Below are 19,184 nucleotides of genomic sequence, written 5' to 3' on the forward strand. Positions count from 1 at the left end.
CTGGGCCGCAGCCTGCAATTTAGAATTTAGTGTATCCAATTGATCAAATCAGAATTAATCACAATAATTTTTTTCCTACCAGTAGTAGAATAACACAGTGCTAGGACCAAAAAGACTGAGAGAAAACTGGGAAGTAAAGGGAAGGCAGGAGCCTTTATCAACTTTCTCTCAGTCTATGGACCAATCAGGCTGTGTTAAAACCCACGTGTTACCCCTCCCTCGAATCCACCGGAAAATTGACATGATTTGAAGCTCATCCGAATTAAGAACATGCAAGAGATAGAGATAGAAACCAATCTATGGGCTGACCATAACCGAATAAAAGTAAAATGGAAAGGAGAAAGGAAAAGAAAAGAAAAAAAAAGAAAAGAAAAAAAAAGAAAAGGAGGAGATGGACACTGAATCAATCTATATTAAAAGAGAAAAGTTTATGCAAACAGCAGTAAAAGAAATGGATGGGTTTTTTTAAGAAAACAAAACAGAAGATACCTCACTACAAAACTTATGGGATACAACTAAAGCATACATTAGATCAATAGTAGTAACTGTGAGAGGGGTCTTGGAATCTTAGTGGACAACCATTTAAATATGAGCCAGCAGTGTGCAGCAGCTGCCAAAAAAGCCAATACAGTTCTAGGCTGCATCAACAGAGGGATAGAATCAAGATCACGTGAAGTGTTAATACCACTTTATAATGCCTTGGTAAGGCCACACTTGGAATCCTGCATTCAGTTTTGGTCGCCACGATGTAAAAAAGATGTGGAGACTCTAGAAAGAGTGCAGAGAAGAGCAACAAAGATAATTAGGGGACTGGAAACTAAAACATATGAAGAACGGTTGCAGGAACTGGGTATGTCTAGTTTAAGAGAAAGAAGGACTAGGGGAGACATGATAGCAGTGTTCCAATATCTCAGGGGTTGCCACAAAGAAGAGGGAGTCAAACTATTCTTCAAGGCACCTGAGGGTAGAACAAGAAGCAATGGGTGGAAACTAATCAAGGAGAGAAGCAACTTAGAACTGAGGAGAAACTTCCTGACTGAACAATTAATCAGTAGAACAGCTTGCCTCCAGAAGTTGTGAATGCCCCAACACTGGAAGTCTTTAAGAAGATGTTGGATAGCTCAGCGGGCAACAGACATTAACATCTCTGTTACAGCCCAAGGCCCCGGAGGAGGATCTAACCCAACAGATGCTCCAAAAGATCTTAAAGGGGCAGGAGGACTTGAAGAATCAACTGAAAGAAATGAACGAACAGCTCAGAGAAAATCAAAACCGAACGGCTCAAAATACACAAAGACTGGAAGTTTTGGAGGAGGGGACGGCCGAGATGAGGGGGGAGGTGAGGGGGGTTCAGAGAGGAAACCAAGAACTTGAGAACCATCAGATAAAAATGGAGTTTGAAAGGATGTCTTTTTTCCTTAGATTTCAAAATGTAATTGAGGCTGATGATGAAGATTTGAGGGATATTATGACAATGCTATTGGCTGAATATATCAAAAAAGTCAGACAGCAGTTGGGATGGGATATTGACCTGGTCTATAGAGTCAATTCAGCTTATGCTAGAACACACAATGTTCCAAGGGAGGTCCACATTAAATTTCTTAGAAAGACTACAAGAGATGAGATTCTGAGTGCACAAAGGGGGCAAGTGTTAAAATACAAGGATAGAGAGATAGTCATCCTGAAACAAATCCCAAAGAAAGTTAGAGATAAAAGAAAAAAATATTCGCTTTTAGCGAAGAAACTATACCAGAAAGGGGTTTGGTTCTGGTGGCTTCTGCCAGAAGGTATGCTGACATTCTGGGAGGACACTAGAGTTAGAATTAACACAACTATGGAGGCCGAGGCCTTCATGGAAAAAAACAAAGCGCTCCTAGATGAAGCTGATGATACCACACGGGATACACAAGACACGGGAGGTGTCGGAGCCTTGCCGGTGGGGGGAGAAGAGGCAACATTGAGAAAACTTAGATCACAAAAGTGAATTAGAAAAATAATGCAATTGCTAATATAGGGAATTTTTTCTGTTTGATATAAAATAGATTGAAATTACTTGAAGATATAAGGTAAAAATACGCTGTCAAAATATTGCCAAGTAGTAATTATTTAATGTATTAACAAGTGAAAGTTATGAGAATCGTAACTTTATATGCCATTTCCTGCATAATGTAGCTGTCAAAATTTGTAACTTTATCCACTATCCCCTTTCTTGAAAATTTTTGTAAAACTAATAAAAATTTCTGTTAAAAAAAAAAAAAGATGTTGGATAGCCATTTGTCTGAAACGGTATAGGGTTTCCTGCCTAGGCAGGGGGGTGGACTAGAAGACCTCCAAGGTCCCTTCCAACTCTGCTATTGTATTATAATAAGTTTCTCATATTTCAATTTTATTTGTATATGCGGCCACCATGATAGGTCCACACCTTGATTCTGCAACTCTTGTTTGGTTTTAAGTTCCCCTTCCACATTTTAAATATCTTTATATGTTAAGATTGTTTTCCAGATTTACTACATTTGGATGGATAAATGCTTCCATTGTTGAGAGCCAAACTGGAATTTTAATGTAAATTTTTGCTTTTACCTTTTCCCATACTGAAAGTACAGCATTTCTTATATAGTGTCTTTGAAAATATCTATGAGTTTTGCTTTTGTTCTACCATTAAAAAGCATGCCATCCTAATTGGAGATCGTGGACTTCTCATGGTGGCCACATATGCAAATAAAAACAAGATATGAGAAAGATATTAAGAACTATGGTTTCTATAAAGAGCTTACAATATTTGACCAAATAATGTTAGGAGTAGATGAAAAGTTGATAAAGAAAATACACACTTTCTTGTTAAACTTAAAAATGGAAGATGAACAGGTAAAAGAGACAATGATAGTATGGGTGAAAATTTTTGGATATACTATAGACTTAGGCAAATGGCAAAAACTCTGAGAAAGAAATTGCAAGTTGACAATGGCAACTACTTATAAGGAAAATGTATATAAAATGTCTTATAGGTGACATTTACCACCAACAGATGAGCAAAGATGTTTAAAAGCAAGTCTGCCATATGTTGGAAATGTAACCAGACAGTGGGGACGTATTATCATATGTGGTAGACATGTGTAAAAGCAAAGAGATATTGGACAAAAATACATACATGGTTGGAAAAAATGTTAAAACAACATATAGATTATAAACCAGAAATATTTTTGCTACGTGTGATAAAGGGAACCTATACTTAATATTACATGTTTTGACAGCAGCAAGAATTGCATTTGCACAGTACTGGAAAAATGAGGAAACACCTATAGAGGATGATGTAATTAAAAAAAAATAGATTGTGCAGAAATGGACCGATTGACATTAAAAATAAAAGAAAAAGTAGTAGTATTTTCGAACATGGGACTTGTTTTATAAATGGTTGGATAGTAGAGATAGAAATTAGGAGTGGGAAAAGTATTACTATATACAAATAAGTTGATTCAGACAATACACTGTTCACTAAGCACTTATGTATGTAATGTGAAAATATATAAATAAACTGTTAAAAAAAAGACTGTAAAGTCAGGTGTAGTCACAGGGTGACCTGCTTAATGACTGGTATGACTTACAACCGTAATTCTCGGCTCAAGTTGAGGACTACCTGAACATACAATTTACTCAGTGTTGAACAAAAAAAATATGACTTGACTGTGCTCAAAGTCCTTGGAACAAGCCTGTTTTACCTCACAAAATGCCATGTTGTGTGAAGCGCTCTGCTCAAAATGGACGCGTACACACTCAGTTGCATTCTTCCTATGAGGAATGGACCATCAGGTAAATACAGGTTAAATTGCATTGACGGACCTGTCTTCCGTTACCTTCACCCTCACCTGCTCAAACTCATCAGTGATGGTCTTAGGTTCTTCATGCCGCTGAAACCACATCATGTACTTCGTATGGAAGCGCCATGATTGCTTTTTCAGTGCCTTTGCTGCCAGGTATTGTGCCTTCGTACCCTGTGAAGTGAGAGAGGAAAAACAGATCAGAGCTGTGGGGTTTGCAGGTCGAGGGGAGAGATGACAATCATCTCACGTGCCAAGTAGTCCTCAGGCATGACCCAGCGAGGAGGCAGCACAATTCCTCTCCAACTACCAAAGGGGATGGAGGGAGGGGCTGTCTGTTACCTCCAGGTAGTAGAAGATGAAGAAAAGAGTCTCTGTGGAGAGGCGCTGGTAGAATTCCACCGTGTCAGAGTGTGGAGGAGGCATCTGGTGGTGGTATGGAGGAGTCGGACAGGGATTTCGCGGTAGGTATTGCCTGTGGGATGGGGATGAGAAGGAAGAACAAGAGCAGAAAGACAGAAATAAGACTATGAGAAAATCGGGGAATTCACAAGATTTCTGTGAGTTCTCTCTTGCATAAAGACACAGACTCCTAAGTGTGGAGAATAACAATATTTGGCTTCAATCCTTCCTCAACTAATGGCCATCTGAAGCCTGAAGAGTCAGGGTCCATTCCCTCCCTCTTCCTGCAATGGCTTGAATTCTCATCCACAACATTAGGAGCAAGTCCCAAAGGTACAACTGGACTTTCTCCCTTTTTCTTTGAAAACATTTCGCTTCTTATCCAAGAAGTTTCTTCAGCTCTTGAGAAGCGAAATGTTTACAACCATCTGAGCATCCGCCAAGGTCAGATGATCAAAATGTGGGCACTTGGCAACCTGCATGTGTTTACAACAGTCAGTGTCCCGGGGTCACATGATCGCCATTAGCGATCCTTCCAGCTGGATCCAATGAGTGAAGTCAGACAAGCCAGATTTGCTTACCAACCACATGTTTTACTTAAGAACTTCAGCGTTTTGTTTAACAACCATAGCAAAAAAAGTCATAAAAACAGGCGTGCAACTCACTTAAGAACCACCTTGCTCAGCAAAAGAAATTCTGATCTTGGTTGTGGCTGTAAGTCAAGGATGACCTGTATGCTCAGAAACCATTAAGAGAAGATGCTGAACTAATTTGAAAACTACATCAACAATAAATTTCAGAGAACTCCAAAGTCTAGTCCTGCAGCCTTCCCCCATTTCTCAGAGATGATGATCTATTGTTACTCCAATGCCCTCATGTCCCCAGGCTTTTTCACATGATCCCCCTTACCGGATTCTTTCTGAATCAGAAGGGTGAGGCATGTGGTGCCAGGCGGCCTCTTCCATGGCCTGTTGGTACAGCTGCTCCTTAATGAGAGACACGGGCCCCAGAGGGCACACCCCAAGGGAAAGGGGGATGTTCACCTCCGATAGCTGGATGGGGGGCTGGTTGGAGGCTGGCTGAGATGTTGTGCTAGTAATTAAGATGTCAGCTGGAGCAAACAAAGAAGGAAGAACCACTCAGAAATTGTACACTTAGGGTTGTAGTTATTTTGACAATTCCTACTCCTCTCCAAGATCCTAAAGTTTTCTTTTTCAAACCTGGCAATCTGAAGATTCATGGACTTCAAACTCCCAGAATTCTGGCTGGGAAATTCCAGTTGAAGTCCACACATCTTAAAGTTGCAAGTTTGAAAAAACACTGTCCTGGATCCAACTAGAAAGATTTGCCTGGCAAAAATAACTTAAGAGCAAAAATAGGTGAAAACATAAACCAGACGTCAGTGTCTATTCTGATTCTCAATGTCTAACCTGGGAATAATTTCAGAAAATTGCAAGCCAACTCTTGTGAAGCACACCAGGGTGGAAAAGGCTGATGTGGAGGGAACTACTTCCTCCCCTTTTTCTGAAGACTTCTATTTCTCTCTTCCAGATCCCTTTCTCTTTAATTTGCCTGATCCATGGTTTCACCGAGACTCTTTATTTTGCTGTGCACAAAAACTCAAATATTCTCTTTGTTTCTTCCAATCCAATGGATAAAAAAAAAACAGCAGTCAGCAAGTCATGGGCTAACTCCTGGCCTGAAGAGATTTATTTTGATAGGTATCCTGATTTCCTTCCAAAGCAGAAGGCTATTGATTACAGAATTGCCAATATAACGGATGGCCGGAGCAAAAAGAAACATTTGGGATTTCAGGAACAGGGAAGATAAGAATTTGAGTCTGATGCTTTATTAGGGCAGGTGTGTGTATATGTGGGGGGCATATGCATAGGAGTTAAATTTTGGTGGCCAGGGCTATATTTAACTTTGCTGGGGATAGAAGGATCCAACTGCAATGAATGGGACGAGGTGATCTGAGGAACCATCTCAGCCTAATGGGATTGGCCTACCCCACTCATTTTAGCAGAAGGGACATGCTGTGAATATCAGTCAAGGAGTTTCGGCTAGAGGGGTCTAGAAGAGCCTTCTCTCTTTGTTCTTTGGAGCATCTTGAATATGGAGGTAACCACCCTTCTGCCTTCCAGAAGACCATTAAAAACATTGTTCTGCTAGTTACCTTGAGGTCTTGATTGGGGTGCTCTATGCTTGAGAGGGCTGGTAGACTAATTGGGAAGATGCCACCAATGTGCCATTCTTGCTTTTGGTTTTCTAGTTTTGTACCTTATTGTTATATTTTAAATCCATCCATTAATCCATCCATCCAACAGGGTTTCATCCTACATGTAGGCAGGACTGGGATGTGTGTGTGTGTGTGTGTGTGTGTGTGTGTGTGTGTAAATATTTCTCCTTTTGTTTTATTATGCTAAGCCCTCTGCCAGTGAAAACGAAGCTGGGGGGGGGGGGTGTCTTTTTTCACTGGCAGAGGGCTGCAGGAGGCCATCCAGGCCAAAAAAGTCTGTTGGCTTACTTGAACGGCTGTTCTCTGTGCGCTGCAGGAGAATCCAAGCATGGGTTAACTTCAACCCATTAGCCTAGAGACCAAGTTTGAAAAAGTCTTGACCACGCCTCCTTTGCCCTCTGGAAGTCAGTTTTTTAACAGGGCGCAGCCATAAGGAGGAATGTCCAAGAAGTGGAGGAGTTGGTGCCAACAGGCAAGGTTCCCCACTGACTCTGGACCAGCTGGACACAGGACGGGATTGGATTCTCCTGCAACACAGAGAGAACAGCTGTTCAGGTAAGCCAACGGACTTTCTCCTGTGCGCTGCTTGGAGAATCCAAGCATGGGATATACCCAAGCTAAAAGTGTCACGGGTGGGAAGAAGCCAGGTCCAGGCTCCCGGATTCCGATTGAACCCTCTGCAGTACTTGCTGCCCAAACGATGCCTCGGCCTAGGCGAACTTGTCCACCTTGTAATGTTTGATGAAGGGCGGCTGAGAAGACCATGTTGCCGCCCTGCAGTTCTCTTGTACTGAAGCTTGTGTAGCCCAAGCTACCGTGGTGGCCACGCTCCTGGTAGAGTGAGCTGTGATATGTCTGGGTAGTGGTCGAGACTGGTGCTCATAGGCCAAAGCTATGCAGGCTTTACACCAGCGGCCTATAGTTGAAGGAGGAACCTTCTTGCCCATTGTTGACGGCTGATAGGAGACACAGAGGGACTCCAACTTGCGGAAAGACGCTGTGCATTTAATATACCTGCGAAAAGCCTTCCTGACATCTAGGAGGTGCCATTTCCTTCCTAGTTAATTAGCTGGCCTAGGGCAGAAGTTCGGAAGGATGACCTCCTGGCCCCTGTGGAACCAGGAGTTAACCTTTGGAAGGAATGAAGGGTCCAACCTCAGGACAACTGTGTCACCTTTTTTTCCCCCCAAAGAATTTTTATTTTTTTATTCTCTTACATACCATTTTAAGTATACATTCACATAATTGGTATTCTTCTTTACATTTATCATTCTTATACATTTATTATTTCGTTTAATAAGTTATAATGTACAAGTTGGGTTGCTTTATTTACCATCCCTTCTTCCTTTTGTAACACCTCATTTTCCCTTTCTTTTCTCCCTCCCTTCTCTACTTTCTTCCTTCCTCCTCTCCTTCTCCTCCCTTACCTTTCTCCTACTCCTGCTCTTCCTCTTCCCCTTCCCACCCTCTCTCCTTCTCTTTCTCCCCCTTCCATCCTCCTCTCCTTACCTCTTTCTTCTTTCCCCATCTTCCTTTCTTTCTTTCCTCCTCTCTCCCTTTTTCTATTATTGTTGGTGTATATTTCAAAACTCAGTTTACATTTCCTTGGGATGGTATTTCCGTCAGCCCAGATATAATTTAGTATCATTTCTTATTTCCTTACCTTCACTAATGTACCCTAACTATGTTCCCCCCCCCCCCCTTTATATCTCGTTCTTGAATATATACTTACAGGTGAAACTCAAAAAATTAGAATATCGTGCAAAAGTTCATTTATTTCAGTAATGCAACTTAAAAGGTGAAACTAATATATGAGATAGACTCATTACATGCAAAGCAAGATACTTCAAGCCGTGATTTGTCATAATTGTGATGATTATGGCTTACAGCTCATGAAAAACCCCAAATCCACAATCTCAGAAAATTAGAATATTACATGCAATCAATAAAACAAGGATTGTACATAGAACAATATCAGACCTCTGAAAAGTATCAGCATGCATATGTACTCAGTACTTGGTCTGGGCCCATTTTGCAGCAATTACTGCCTCAATGCGGCGTGGCATGGAAGCTATCAGCCTGTGGCACTGCTGAGGTGTTATGGAAGACCAGGATGCTTCAATAGTGGCCTTCAGCTCTTCTGCATTGTTCAATCTCATGTCTCTCATCTTTCTCTTGGCAAGAAGAGGAGGAGCTTCCTAGGGGAATGGCGGTCTGCCTCTGAGCTCCCTTTGATTGTGGGGGCTCCTCGACGGGGCAGGGATGCTGCCGGCCCTCTTTGCCATCCCGAGGGCCAGGAATTTAGTTAGCAACCACCCTGGTTCTTTTTAGGATCAAGTTGGTCCTCCAGGGTGGTCAGACAGCCAGGAGGAAAGAGGAAAGAGTAGAACGCACCGTCCGGAGATGGAGTTGGAAGCAGGGGCCCGAGCGGCGGAGGGATGGTCTGAGCGGCAGCTTGAGCGGCGGAGAGATGGCTGGGGGAACAGCGAGGACGACCCAAGCGACCCGGGCGGTGGCGGCGCCCGACCCAGCGACCCGAGCGGCGACGGCGTGGCGACGAGAAACACCGAACGCCATTTTCCCGGCCGTGGTGAGCCTTTAGATCAATGGGAGGCCGGAGAGGGCCGTGCGGGAGCCGCGAGGGGGTGGAGCGAGGCCCGGGGCGCCGGAGGCCGCTGGAAGACCAACAGGAAGATTTGAGGCCGGCCGGAACGGAGATGGGCCATGGAGATGAGAGGCTGAGGATGAAGGTCTACGCCTGAGCTTTTCTCTGAGCTTTTCTGACTTCTTTACCCTGCCCTTCGCTGTCAATCTGCCCCCCCCCCCCCCCCGCTTACTCACTTATTCTAACTGGGATCTCTGCCCTATCGCCTTTTACGAACTGCTTTCTAGCTCCTATCTACAGACCGCGGACTGGTTTACCATCCTTTCCACCCAGGATGTGGACTATGGACATCCGTTTTCCCTCTTTCATATGGAACCCTGACTTTTAACTTGCTAACTTATGCCAGCATTACAACACCCTGTTACGAGCTTAGCCCTGTTGCAGCCAGAAGATCGCTATTTATTTGAGGTCAGACCTCTTACAGCTGCGAGAGTCCCCCCTCTCACAGGTATGTCCCCCTGCCCTATCCAGGGCCCACCTTGATGACGGGTTCATTAACCCAGAGAGGTGGAGGAAGCGGGGAATTAGGGGGTTTTTAGTTAAATGTTTTTGGGGGCTCCAGGGTGGGGTGGAGGGTTATACAGGCCAGGAGTGTGGTTAGAGCCAGGCGAACAGGTGTGGTCAGGAGGGAAGTGAGCGGAGTGGGGGGGAGGAGGGAAAATAACGTTCCAATAGAGGGCTTTGTTATACCAACGGTCGTAGGGAGGGGTGGGGGCGAGGACAGACGAAGAACTTGTAGTCGGTTGGGAGACCGTGGTCGTTGGACGCGCCCGGTCATTTGTACCAACCCCCACTTTCTAGGTGGCCAGGACCTACAGAGCCAGGGCCTGAGGCTGATGTTGTGTAATGCGAGGTCTGTTGTCAACAAGGCCCCCCTCATCAACGATCTGATTTTAGAGGGGGAGCCAGACCTCGCAGGAATAACGGAGACCTGGCTGGGCCACGAGGGGGGTTTACCCCTCGTGGAAATGTGCCCACCAGGCTACCGAGTGTTCCACCAGCCACGGGCCCAGGGTAGGGGTGGTGGGGTAGCGGTAATTATACGGGAGAATCTGGAACCGAGAGAATTCACTGTGCCGCAGATATCCGGGTGCGAGTCTCTGGGCGTGAGATGGGGCCCAGGGAGGCAGCTGGGCCTGCTGATTGTATATTTGGCTCCTCGCTATACATCAGCGGCCCTGCCTGAACTCCTCGAGCGGCTCGCAAAGATGGCGGTTGAGACCCCCAAACTTTTAGTTATGGGGGATTTCAACCTGCCATCGATGGGAGAAGCATCCGAGGTGGTTCGGGAGTTCATGGCTTCCATGACAGCCATGGACCTGACTCAATTAATTCAGGGCCCCACGCACGAGGGAGGCCACACACTGGATCTTGTTTTTGTCTCCGAACAGTGGATGAGGGATCTAGGAGTAGGGGATCTAGTCATTACGCCCTTGTCATGGTCAGATCACTCACTTCTCCGGCTCGATTTCCCGGGCGCTACCCCCCACCGCGGGGAGGCGGAACCAGATTGTCCTAGATGGTTCCGCCCCAGGCACCTGATGGAACCGGATAGGTTCCAGACGGAGCTTGGGCCACTTCCTGTAGACCTGACACGCTCCCGGATGGAGGACCTGGTAGCCGCATGGAATAGTGCGGCCGCCGGGGCCTTAGACCGGGTTGCGCCTCTGCGGCCTCTCCGGTGCCAATGAATCGCCCTGGCTCCTTGGTTTAACGAGGAGCTAAGGGCGATGAAACGCCACAAGAGACGCCTAGAGAGCAGATGGAGATCCTCCCGTTCCGAATTTGACCGAACACAAGTAAGAACATACTTAAGGACTTACCTTGTGGCATTAAGAGTGGCCAAACGTCGACATTGCGCCACTCTTATTGCGTCCGCAGAGAACCGCCCTGCCACCCTGTTTCGGGTGACCCGCTCCCTCTTGTCACAGAGGCCGCAGGAAGCCCCTCTGCAGGGCAGGGCAGAGGAATTTGGGGAATACCTGCAGGATAAAATCGCTCAAATCCGGAGGGAATGGGTCCCCCTCAGTGTTCCAGAGGGGACGTCTAAGGCGAGTCTTGAGAGACCATTCTGGGAGGAGTTTGACTCTGTTGCCACCGAGGATTTGGACAGGTTACGTGGGCGACTGCGAGCGACCACATGTTTATTGGACCCGTGTCCCTCCTGGCTTGTACTGGCATCCTGGGAGGTCACACGAGGCTGGCTACTGGGACTAGTGAACGCTTCATTGAGTGAGGGGTTCCTGCCAGCCGTCTTGAAAGAGGCGGTTGTGAGGCCCTTGCTCAAGAAGCCTTCACTGGACCCAACTGAGCTAGCTAATTATCGTCCCGTCTCCAACCTTCCCTTTTTAACGAAGGTTGTAGAGAGTGTGGTGGCTCAACAGTTCCCACGTCACCTGGAGGAATCTGATTATCTAGACCCGTGCCAGTCCGGCTTCCGACCCGGGCACAGCACAGAGATGGCCTTGGTCGCGTTGGTGGATGATCTCTGGAGGGCCAGAGATAGGGGTTGTTCCTCTATCCTGGTCCTATTAGATCTCTCAGCGGCTTTTGATACCTTCGACCATGGTATCCTATTGCGCCGGCTGGAGGGGTTGGGGGTAGGGGGCACCGTGTTGCGGTGGTTCTGCTCCTACCTCTCTGACCGGACGCAATGTGTGTTGGCAGGGGAGCAGAGGTCGACCCTGAGGCCGCTCACTTGTGGGGTGCCGCAGGGGTCGGTCCTCTCGCCTCTCCTGTTCAACACATATATGAAGCCGCTGGGCGAGATCATCCGCGGTTTTGGGGTGGGATACCATCTGTACGCTGACGATACGCAGCTGTACATCTCCACCCCGAACCACCCCAACGAGGCCGTCGAAATGATGTCCCGGTGTTTGGAAGCCGTATGGGTCTGGATGGGAGACAACAGACTCAGACTCAACCCCTCCAAGACGGAGTGGCTGTGGCTACCGGCCCCCCGGTTCAACCAGTGTATTCCATCGCTGGCCATCGGGGGCGAGCAGCTGGCCCCCGTGGAGCGGGCGCGTAATTTGGGCGTCCTCCTAGACACCCGGCTGTCTATGGATGACCATGTGGCAGCCGTGGCGAGGGGGGCGTTCCACCAGGTTCGCCTGGTGCGCCAATTGCACCCCCTATTGGACCGGGATGCCCTTCGCACAGTCACTCACGCGCTGGTGACGTCTCGTCTGGACTACTGCAATGCTCTCTACATGGGGCTCCCCTTGAGATGCACCCGGAGACTACAGCTGGTCCAGAATGCGGCCGTGCGGGCAATTATGGGGAGAACGAGGTTCACCCATGTAACACCTCTCCTGCGCGAGCTGCACTAGCTCCCTGTGGTCTACCGGGTGCGCTTCAAGGTGCTAATTACCATCTTCAAAGCGCTCCATGGCACAGGACCTAGTTATTTGCGGGATTGTATCCTGCCCCATACATCCCTGCGACCAATCCGCTCTCACAGAGAGGGACTCCTCTGGGTGCCGTCCACTAGGCAGTGCCAGAGGGCAGCGCCCAGGAGTAGGGCCTTCTCTGTGATGGGCCCAGCCCTCTGGAATGACCTCCCCCCAGATATTAGGACAACGACTGATCTCCGTTCCTTCCGCACGAAACTCAAGACCCACCTGTTCCAACTAGCCGGCCTGGCTTGATTAGAACTCCCTAACCTCCCTGGCAATTTTAAACTGTAAATTTAAATCTTTTGGGTGTTTTAATTGTTTTAATTGTTGTAATTTTATTGTTATTTATCTTAACTTTGTGGCTTTTATTTCTATTTGAATTGTTAAATGTTGATGTATTTACCTACTCCATGCCACACGCCTATATATTTGATTGTACGTCGCCCCGAGTCCCTTCGCGGAGAGGGCGCGACTGATAAATCGAATAAAATAAATAAATAAAAATAAAATAATGCCCCATAGATTCTCTATGGGGTTCAGGTCAGGCGAGTTTGCTGGCCAATCAAGCACAGTAATCCCACGGTCATTGAACCAGGTTTTGGTGCTTTGGGAAGTGTGGGCAGGTGCCAAGTCCTGCTGGAAAATGAAGTCAGCATCCCCATAAAGCTCCTCTGCGGAAGGAAGCATGAAGTGCTCCAAAATCTCCTGGTAGACGGCTGCGTTGACCCTGGACTTAATGAAGCACAGTGGACCAACACCAGCAGATGACATGGTTCCCCAAATCAACACAGACTGTGGAAACTTCACACTGGACTTCAAGCATCTTGCAGTGTGTGCCTCTCCATTCTTCCTCCATACTCTGGGTCCTTGGTTTCCAAATGAGATGCAAAAGTTGCTCTCATCAGAAAAGAGGACTTTGGACCACTGAGCAACAGACCAGGTCTGTTTTTCTTTAGCCCAGGTAAGATGCTTCTGACGTTGTTTGTTGTTCAGGAGCGGCTTGACAAGAGGAATACGACATTTGAAGCCCATGTCCAGGATCCGTCTGTGTGTGGTGGCTGTTGATGCACAGACTCCAGCTTCAGTCCACTCCTTGTGAAAGTCCCCAACACTTTTGAATGGCCTTTTCCTGACAATCCTCTCCAGGCTGCGGTCATCCCCGCTGCTTGTGCACCTTTTTCTTCCACACTTTTCCCTTCCACGTAACTTTCTATTAATGTGCTTTGATACAGCACTTTGGGAACATCCAACTTCTTTTGCAATTACCGTTTGAGGCTTTCCCTCCTTATGGAAGGTGTCAATGATGGTTTTCTGCACAACTGTCAGGTCAGCAGTCTTTCCCATTATTGTGATTCCTACTGAACCAGACTGAGAGACCATTTAAAGGCTCAGGAACCCTTTGCGGGTGTTATGGCTTAATTAGCTGATTAGAGTGGGACACTTTGAGCCTAGAATATTGTACCTTTTCACAATATTCTAATTTTCTGAGATTGTGGATTTGGGGTTTTCATGAGCTGTAAGCCATAATCATCACAATTATGACAAATCATGGCTTGAACTATCTTGCTTTGCATGTAATGAGTCTATCTCATATATTAGTTTCACCTTTTAAGTTGCATTACTGAAATAAATGAACTTTTGCACGATACTCTAATTTTTTGAGTTTCACCTGTATATGCTTAATATTTTCTTTTCTGTTTTCACCTTCTCCCCCCCCCCCCTTCCATTTAATAGTGCGTCCTCTGGGTACTTCATCTTCTCCCTACTTTTTTTTCTAGTTTGCCTTCTCTAGCCAGTCATAGAACCTTCCCTATGTCTTGAAGTACTCCGATTCCTCTTTATCCTTTATTTTCATTGTTAACCTATTCATCTCTGCACAATCTAATATCTTTTTTATTATCTCTTCGTCTGTTGGTAGCTTATTTAATTTCCAATTTTGGGCAAATATAATTCTCGCTGCTGTAGTTACATGTATAATCAAATACTTATCCTCTTTCTTGAATTTCTCTGGGATAATACCTAGTAAAAATATCTCTGGTCTAAATTCTATTTCTTCTTGTAACATTTTCTTTAACTATACTCTTATTTTAGTCCAATATTTCCTTGCTTCTACACATGACGACATGTGGTAGTATGAACCTATTGCTTGTTGATATTTCCAACATTTCGCTGACTTCTCTTTAAACATCTTAGCTAGTTTTCCCGGTGACATGTGCCATCTGTAAAACCTTTTGTATAAGTTTTCTTTGTAAGCTGTTGACATGGTTAGTTTGTAATTCCTTTCCCATAGTTGTTGCCACTTTTCTAGTTCAATCGTATGGCCAAAATTCTTTGCCCAAGTTAACATTGTATCTTTTACCACTTCTTCTTCTAGCATAGATCTTAATAGGTAGCTATATAGTTCAAGTCAAATTAATAATAATAATAATAATAATAATAATAATAATAATAATAATAATAATAAAGTTCCTTGATTATTCTTTCTCCCGTTCCCATAAGTATCTTATCCAACTCCAAACTTCGTAAGTTAAAACCATACTCACTTTTATCTTTTTCATATCTTGATTGTATTTGCAATTGTGAAAACCAACCTATATCAATCCCTTGTTTTTCTAATTCTTGGTTTTTTTTTTAGTTTCCCCCCTTTCTGTTAAGATGTCTTTGCATCTAATAATATTTTTCATACTATTAATATTTGGATGTGTCAATGCTTCCATTGTTGAAAGTCACATTGGTATTTCTGAATGTTTCCCTTTCACTCTTTCTCATATTGTTAATAATCCATTCCTTACATAATGTCTTTGAAAATAGCCCATGTGCCCTACTTTTATACCACAAAAAAGCATGCCAACCCAGTTGCAAATCATGCCCCTCCAGTGTCAATAATCTTGTATTTCTCAGTAATTTCTCCCTTGCTACATTATAGTGGGCTATTGAGACTGCCGTCCTATTAGTGTGTGCCTCCCCTTCTGCCTAAGGGGGTAATTTGGATAACCCAGACAACTCATACCAAAGGTTTCCTTTCCCCCCCCCTCTCTTTGTTTATTTGGCTACTTTGGGTCATTTTTTACCTACCCAACTTTTATCTATCTCTTTTTTTTACCTCTTGCAATGAGGTATGGATTACCATCATGGAATTAATTTTGTGGGGTTTTTTTCTCTCCATTTTTTTTTTTGAGGGGGAGTGCCTTTTGACCAATATTTTTTAATGTGTCTATTTCTCTTCCCCTTGTTTCCTAATTTTTTCCCTTTTGTTACTTCATGTGGCCATTATAAAGCAATTGGATTAAGGTAGCAAGAACCTGAAGACGGGGCCCAAGAACAGGGGTCAGTTTATTGGAGGGTGGTGCTTGGGCCGGTGCGGCCGACTCCAGGACTACAATTAATTTACTAACCTACTTTTTGGATTACAAAACTTGATTACAAATTAAATACAACAATGTCAGATCCAAATACCAAGATGAAGAAAATAACATCATATGCGTCTGCAACAGCTACCCCACCTGGTTCAGTGACACAGAAAACAGCAGGCACAGGAACACAACAAGACAAAGCTATTTTGGAGCTAAAAATATGATGCAAGTCATACATGCGGATATCAAGGAGCACATAAACAGAATAGAAGAGAAAGTTGGCAAAGTGGAAGACAAATTGAAAGAAGTCAAGGAAATGATGGGGGAAATTGAACAAAGACTGCAGAAGGTGGAAGAAAAGGCAGACACAACAGAGAAAAAAGTGGAGGAGATGGATTATAGGCTGACAACATTTGATAAAAAACAGGAAGGAGCCAACGTATTGTGGGAGATGGAAAGATCCGAATTCTATCTAAGACTCCAGAACATAGAAGAGGAAAAAGGAGAGAATTTAGCAGAGAAGATCACAGAAATTCTCTCAGCGGCTACAGAAATGAGTAAGGAATATGTTCTAGGCGGAATGGATGAGACTTTTAGAATATATACAAGATATGCAATGAGAAACAACTTACCCAGAGAGGTACATGTTAAGATTTGTCAAAAAAACCCTAAAAAATGAAACATTGCAAGCAACAAGAAGTACCACAATAAAATACAAATCTACAGGGATAGTAGTATTGAAGCAAGTTCCAAGGAAGGTCAGAGAAATAAGAAAGAAATACCACTTTTTGACTAAGAGTCTGATTAAAGAAGGGGTGAGTTTTAGATGGCTTGTTCCAGAAGGGAGTTTGGTAAACTGGCACAAACAAAGGTACAGACTAGATGCACTAGAGAAAGCAGAATTATTTTATGAATGAAATATACCAGCACAGGAGGGAACGCTGGTAAGAGAAGAGGAAGGAGCTAAATGCCAGGAAGCTAAGGGGAAAGATCAAAGGGAGATGGAGAAAAAACAGGAAGAGAAAGAGCTAAGAGAAGGAGCAAGGGCCAAAGAGACAAAGGAGCAGAGGGAGTTAAGAACGATTAGATCAACTAAACCTATAAACCAATGACATGAAGGAAGAAATAAAAGTAATCTCCATTAATATAAATGGATTAAATTCGGCAACAAAGAGAAGAACATTCAATAAATTAGAGAAATTGAAATTGGACATTATATGCTTACAGGAAGTACATATTAGAAAGCAACACAGGAAATTTTTGAAACAGGCAAAACTTGGTAATTTATATACGACCCTGGCTGACCAAAGCAAAAAGGGAATAGCATTATATATTAGAAAGACAATACAATCAAATAAAATTTTTGAAGACGGGGAGGCAAGAATACTGATGGTGGAAATAATGATGAACATGAGAAAGATATTATTAGCGGCAATATATGCTCCAAACGACAAAGAAGAATAATTTTTTGGGAAACTACACAAAAAGATAACAGAATATGACTATGAAGATATATGTATACTAGGAGACTTTAATGCAATCGTAAATAATGAAATAGACTATAAATCTACAAAGATGAAAAAGAAGCCAAGAAAAATCCTACCCAAAGCATTTTTCACATTGGTGGAAGAATTAAACTTGCAAGATGTTTGGAGAATAAACACCCGAAAGAAAGACAATATACAGTCTACTCAAATAGACATTTATCGTGGTCAAGATTGATATGATGTGGTTGTCAACAGAACGTACACTCAAAACAACTAAGATAGAAATAGATATAAGCACATGGGCAGATCATAATCCAACAACGACTTGGAAGGGACAGAGGAAAAAGGGGGGATGGACTTTAAATTCAAGAATATTGAAAGAAAAAATTTCCAGCAATATACGGAAAAAGAATTTACATATTTCTTCCAGGAAAATAGAAAGGAAGACACATCATTACAGAACATATGGGACACTTTCAAAGCATATATCAGAGGCCTTGCAATGACATACTAAGGAAAAAAGAATAGACAGAACAGACAAATTCAAAAGAAGTTGGAATCAGAGTACAAAAGTCTGGAGACAGAGCTGCAGAAAAACCCACAAAATAAAAAAATAAAAAATATGATGGAACTGCAAAAACATAAATTGAACCTGATAGAAAAGGACTAGGGGAGACATGATAGCAGTGTTCCAGTATCTCAGGGGTTGCCACAAAAAAGAGGGAGTCAAACTATTCTCCAAGGCACCTGAGGGTAGAACAAGAAGCAATGGGTGGAAACTAAGAGAAGCAACTTAGAGAACTGAGAGAAGCAACTTAGAACTGAGGAGAAATTTCCTGAGTTAGAACAATTAATCCGTGGAACAGCTTGCCTCCAGAAGATGTGAATGTCCCAACACTGGAAGTCTTTAAGAAGATGTTGGATAGCCGAGAGATCACTTCCAGTCACCGGAGGCGACGGACATTGCCGTCCGCTGCTCGTCTCTCCGGTGGGCTCCTTTTGGGAGCACAGGGGGTCTTGGAGGGACCACCTGCCGTAGGGCGGCTTGCTGGAGCCCCTGGAAGCGGCGGCAGCCATCGGGGGATCTCCAGTCTCGCCTCAGGAGCCGGAGAGTGAAGGGGGGCGCATGGTGTAGCTGTCGGCTGCCTGCATCTTCGCCGAATGGATTCCGGAAGGAAATAACCAATTAGAAGTTGCAGTGAAGTGCTGGAGGTGAGAAGTTTGCTCTAATCTCTTTTAACACCATTTAATTGACGAGCAACAGCTTTTTGCAAGTTGTGGATTCAAACTTTTTGAAGTTGTAAGATTGGAGGGTTTTTGTTGTTTTTTTTCTTTCACCCCCCCCCTTGGTTAAAGCATTTGGACTATCTCTCGATCTCGGAATGGAGTGAGAGAGTAAAACGTTGAATTACCTACTTGTATTAACTATGAGAAAGATTTACATCACAAATGCAAGAAGTGATTCCTGAGCTGTTTTAAAAGCCTTATGGAAACTTTGAATGCTTTGCTCCCTGATTCCCTGTGAGAGACGGAGCCAAGATGGCTCACTTCCTTCTTCTTCTTCGCCCTAATAAATGAAACCAGCCTTTTGAAACTACCTTTGAAGGAATTACTGGCTTTATATTAATATTACCTCCCTAAGGACTCCTGGAGCCCCTCCTGTTCTATGGTCTTTCTGGATTTGGATTATTTGACTTTCTTCTTCTGGCTTGGAACTGTGACTGAGGTTTAACATTCACTTCTGGGCTTGTCTGCCCCCTCGGTATCACCCAGCTGCGCATTCCAGAGACGCCATTTCTTTTGTACTAAGGACTTACACTTATCC

At 44.2% G+C, this 19,184-nt stretch overlaps 1 protein-coding gene across 7 annotated transcripts in view; it reads right to left on the reverse strand.

Moving 5' to 3' along the window:
* The window catches only part of LOC309400385 (CCR4-NOT transcription complex subunit 3-like), a 110,461-nt gene that overhangs the window by 16,196 nt on the left and 75,081 nt on the right, over positions 1–19,184 (reverse strand). For 6 of the 7 annotated variants that reach the window (XM_081968840.1, XM_081968835.1, XM_081968837.1 and 3 more), the window contains 3 exons: positions 5,127–5,328; positions 4,158–4,290; positions 3,864–3,989 (listed from right to left, as the gene is read on the reverse strand). In XM_081968840.1, coding sequence (XP_081824966.1) covers positions 3,864–3,989; positions 4,158–4,290; positions 5,127–5,328 — 461 coding nt within the window. Of the gene's footprint in view, positions 1–3,716; positions 3,787–3,863; positions 3,990–4,157; positions 4,291–5,126; positions 5,329–19,184 lie in introns of all 7 variants that reach the window. The other variant, XR_014176648.1, reaches the window with a different exon arrangement.

The sequence above is a fragment of the Natrix helvetica genome, assembly GCF_964273705.1.
Source record: "Natrix helvetica genome assembly, chromosome: W".
Taxonomy (NCBI): Eukaryota; Metazoa; Chordata; class Lepidosauria; order Squamata; family Natricidae; genus Natrix; species Natrix helvetica.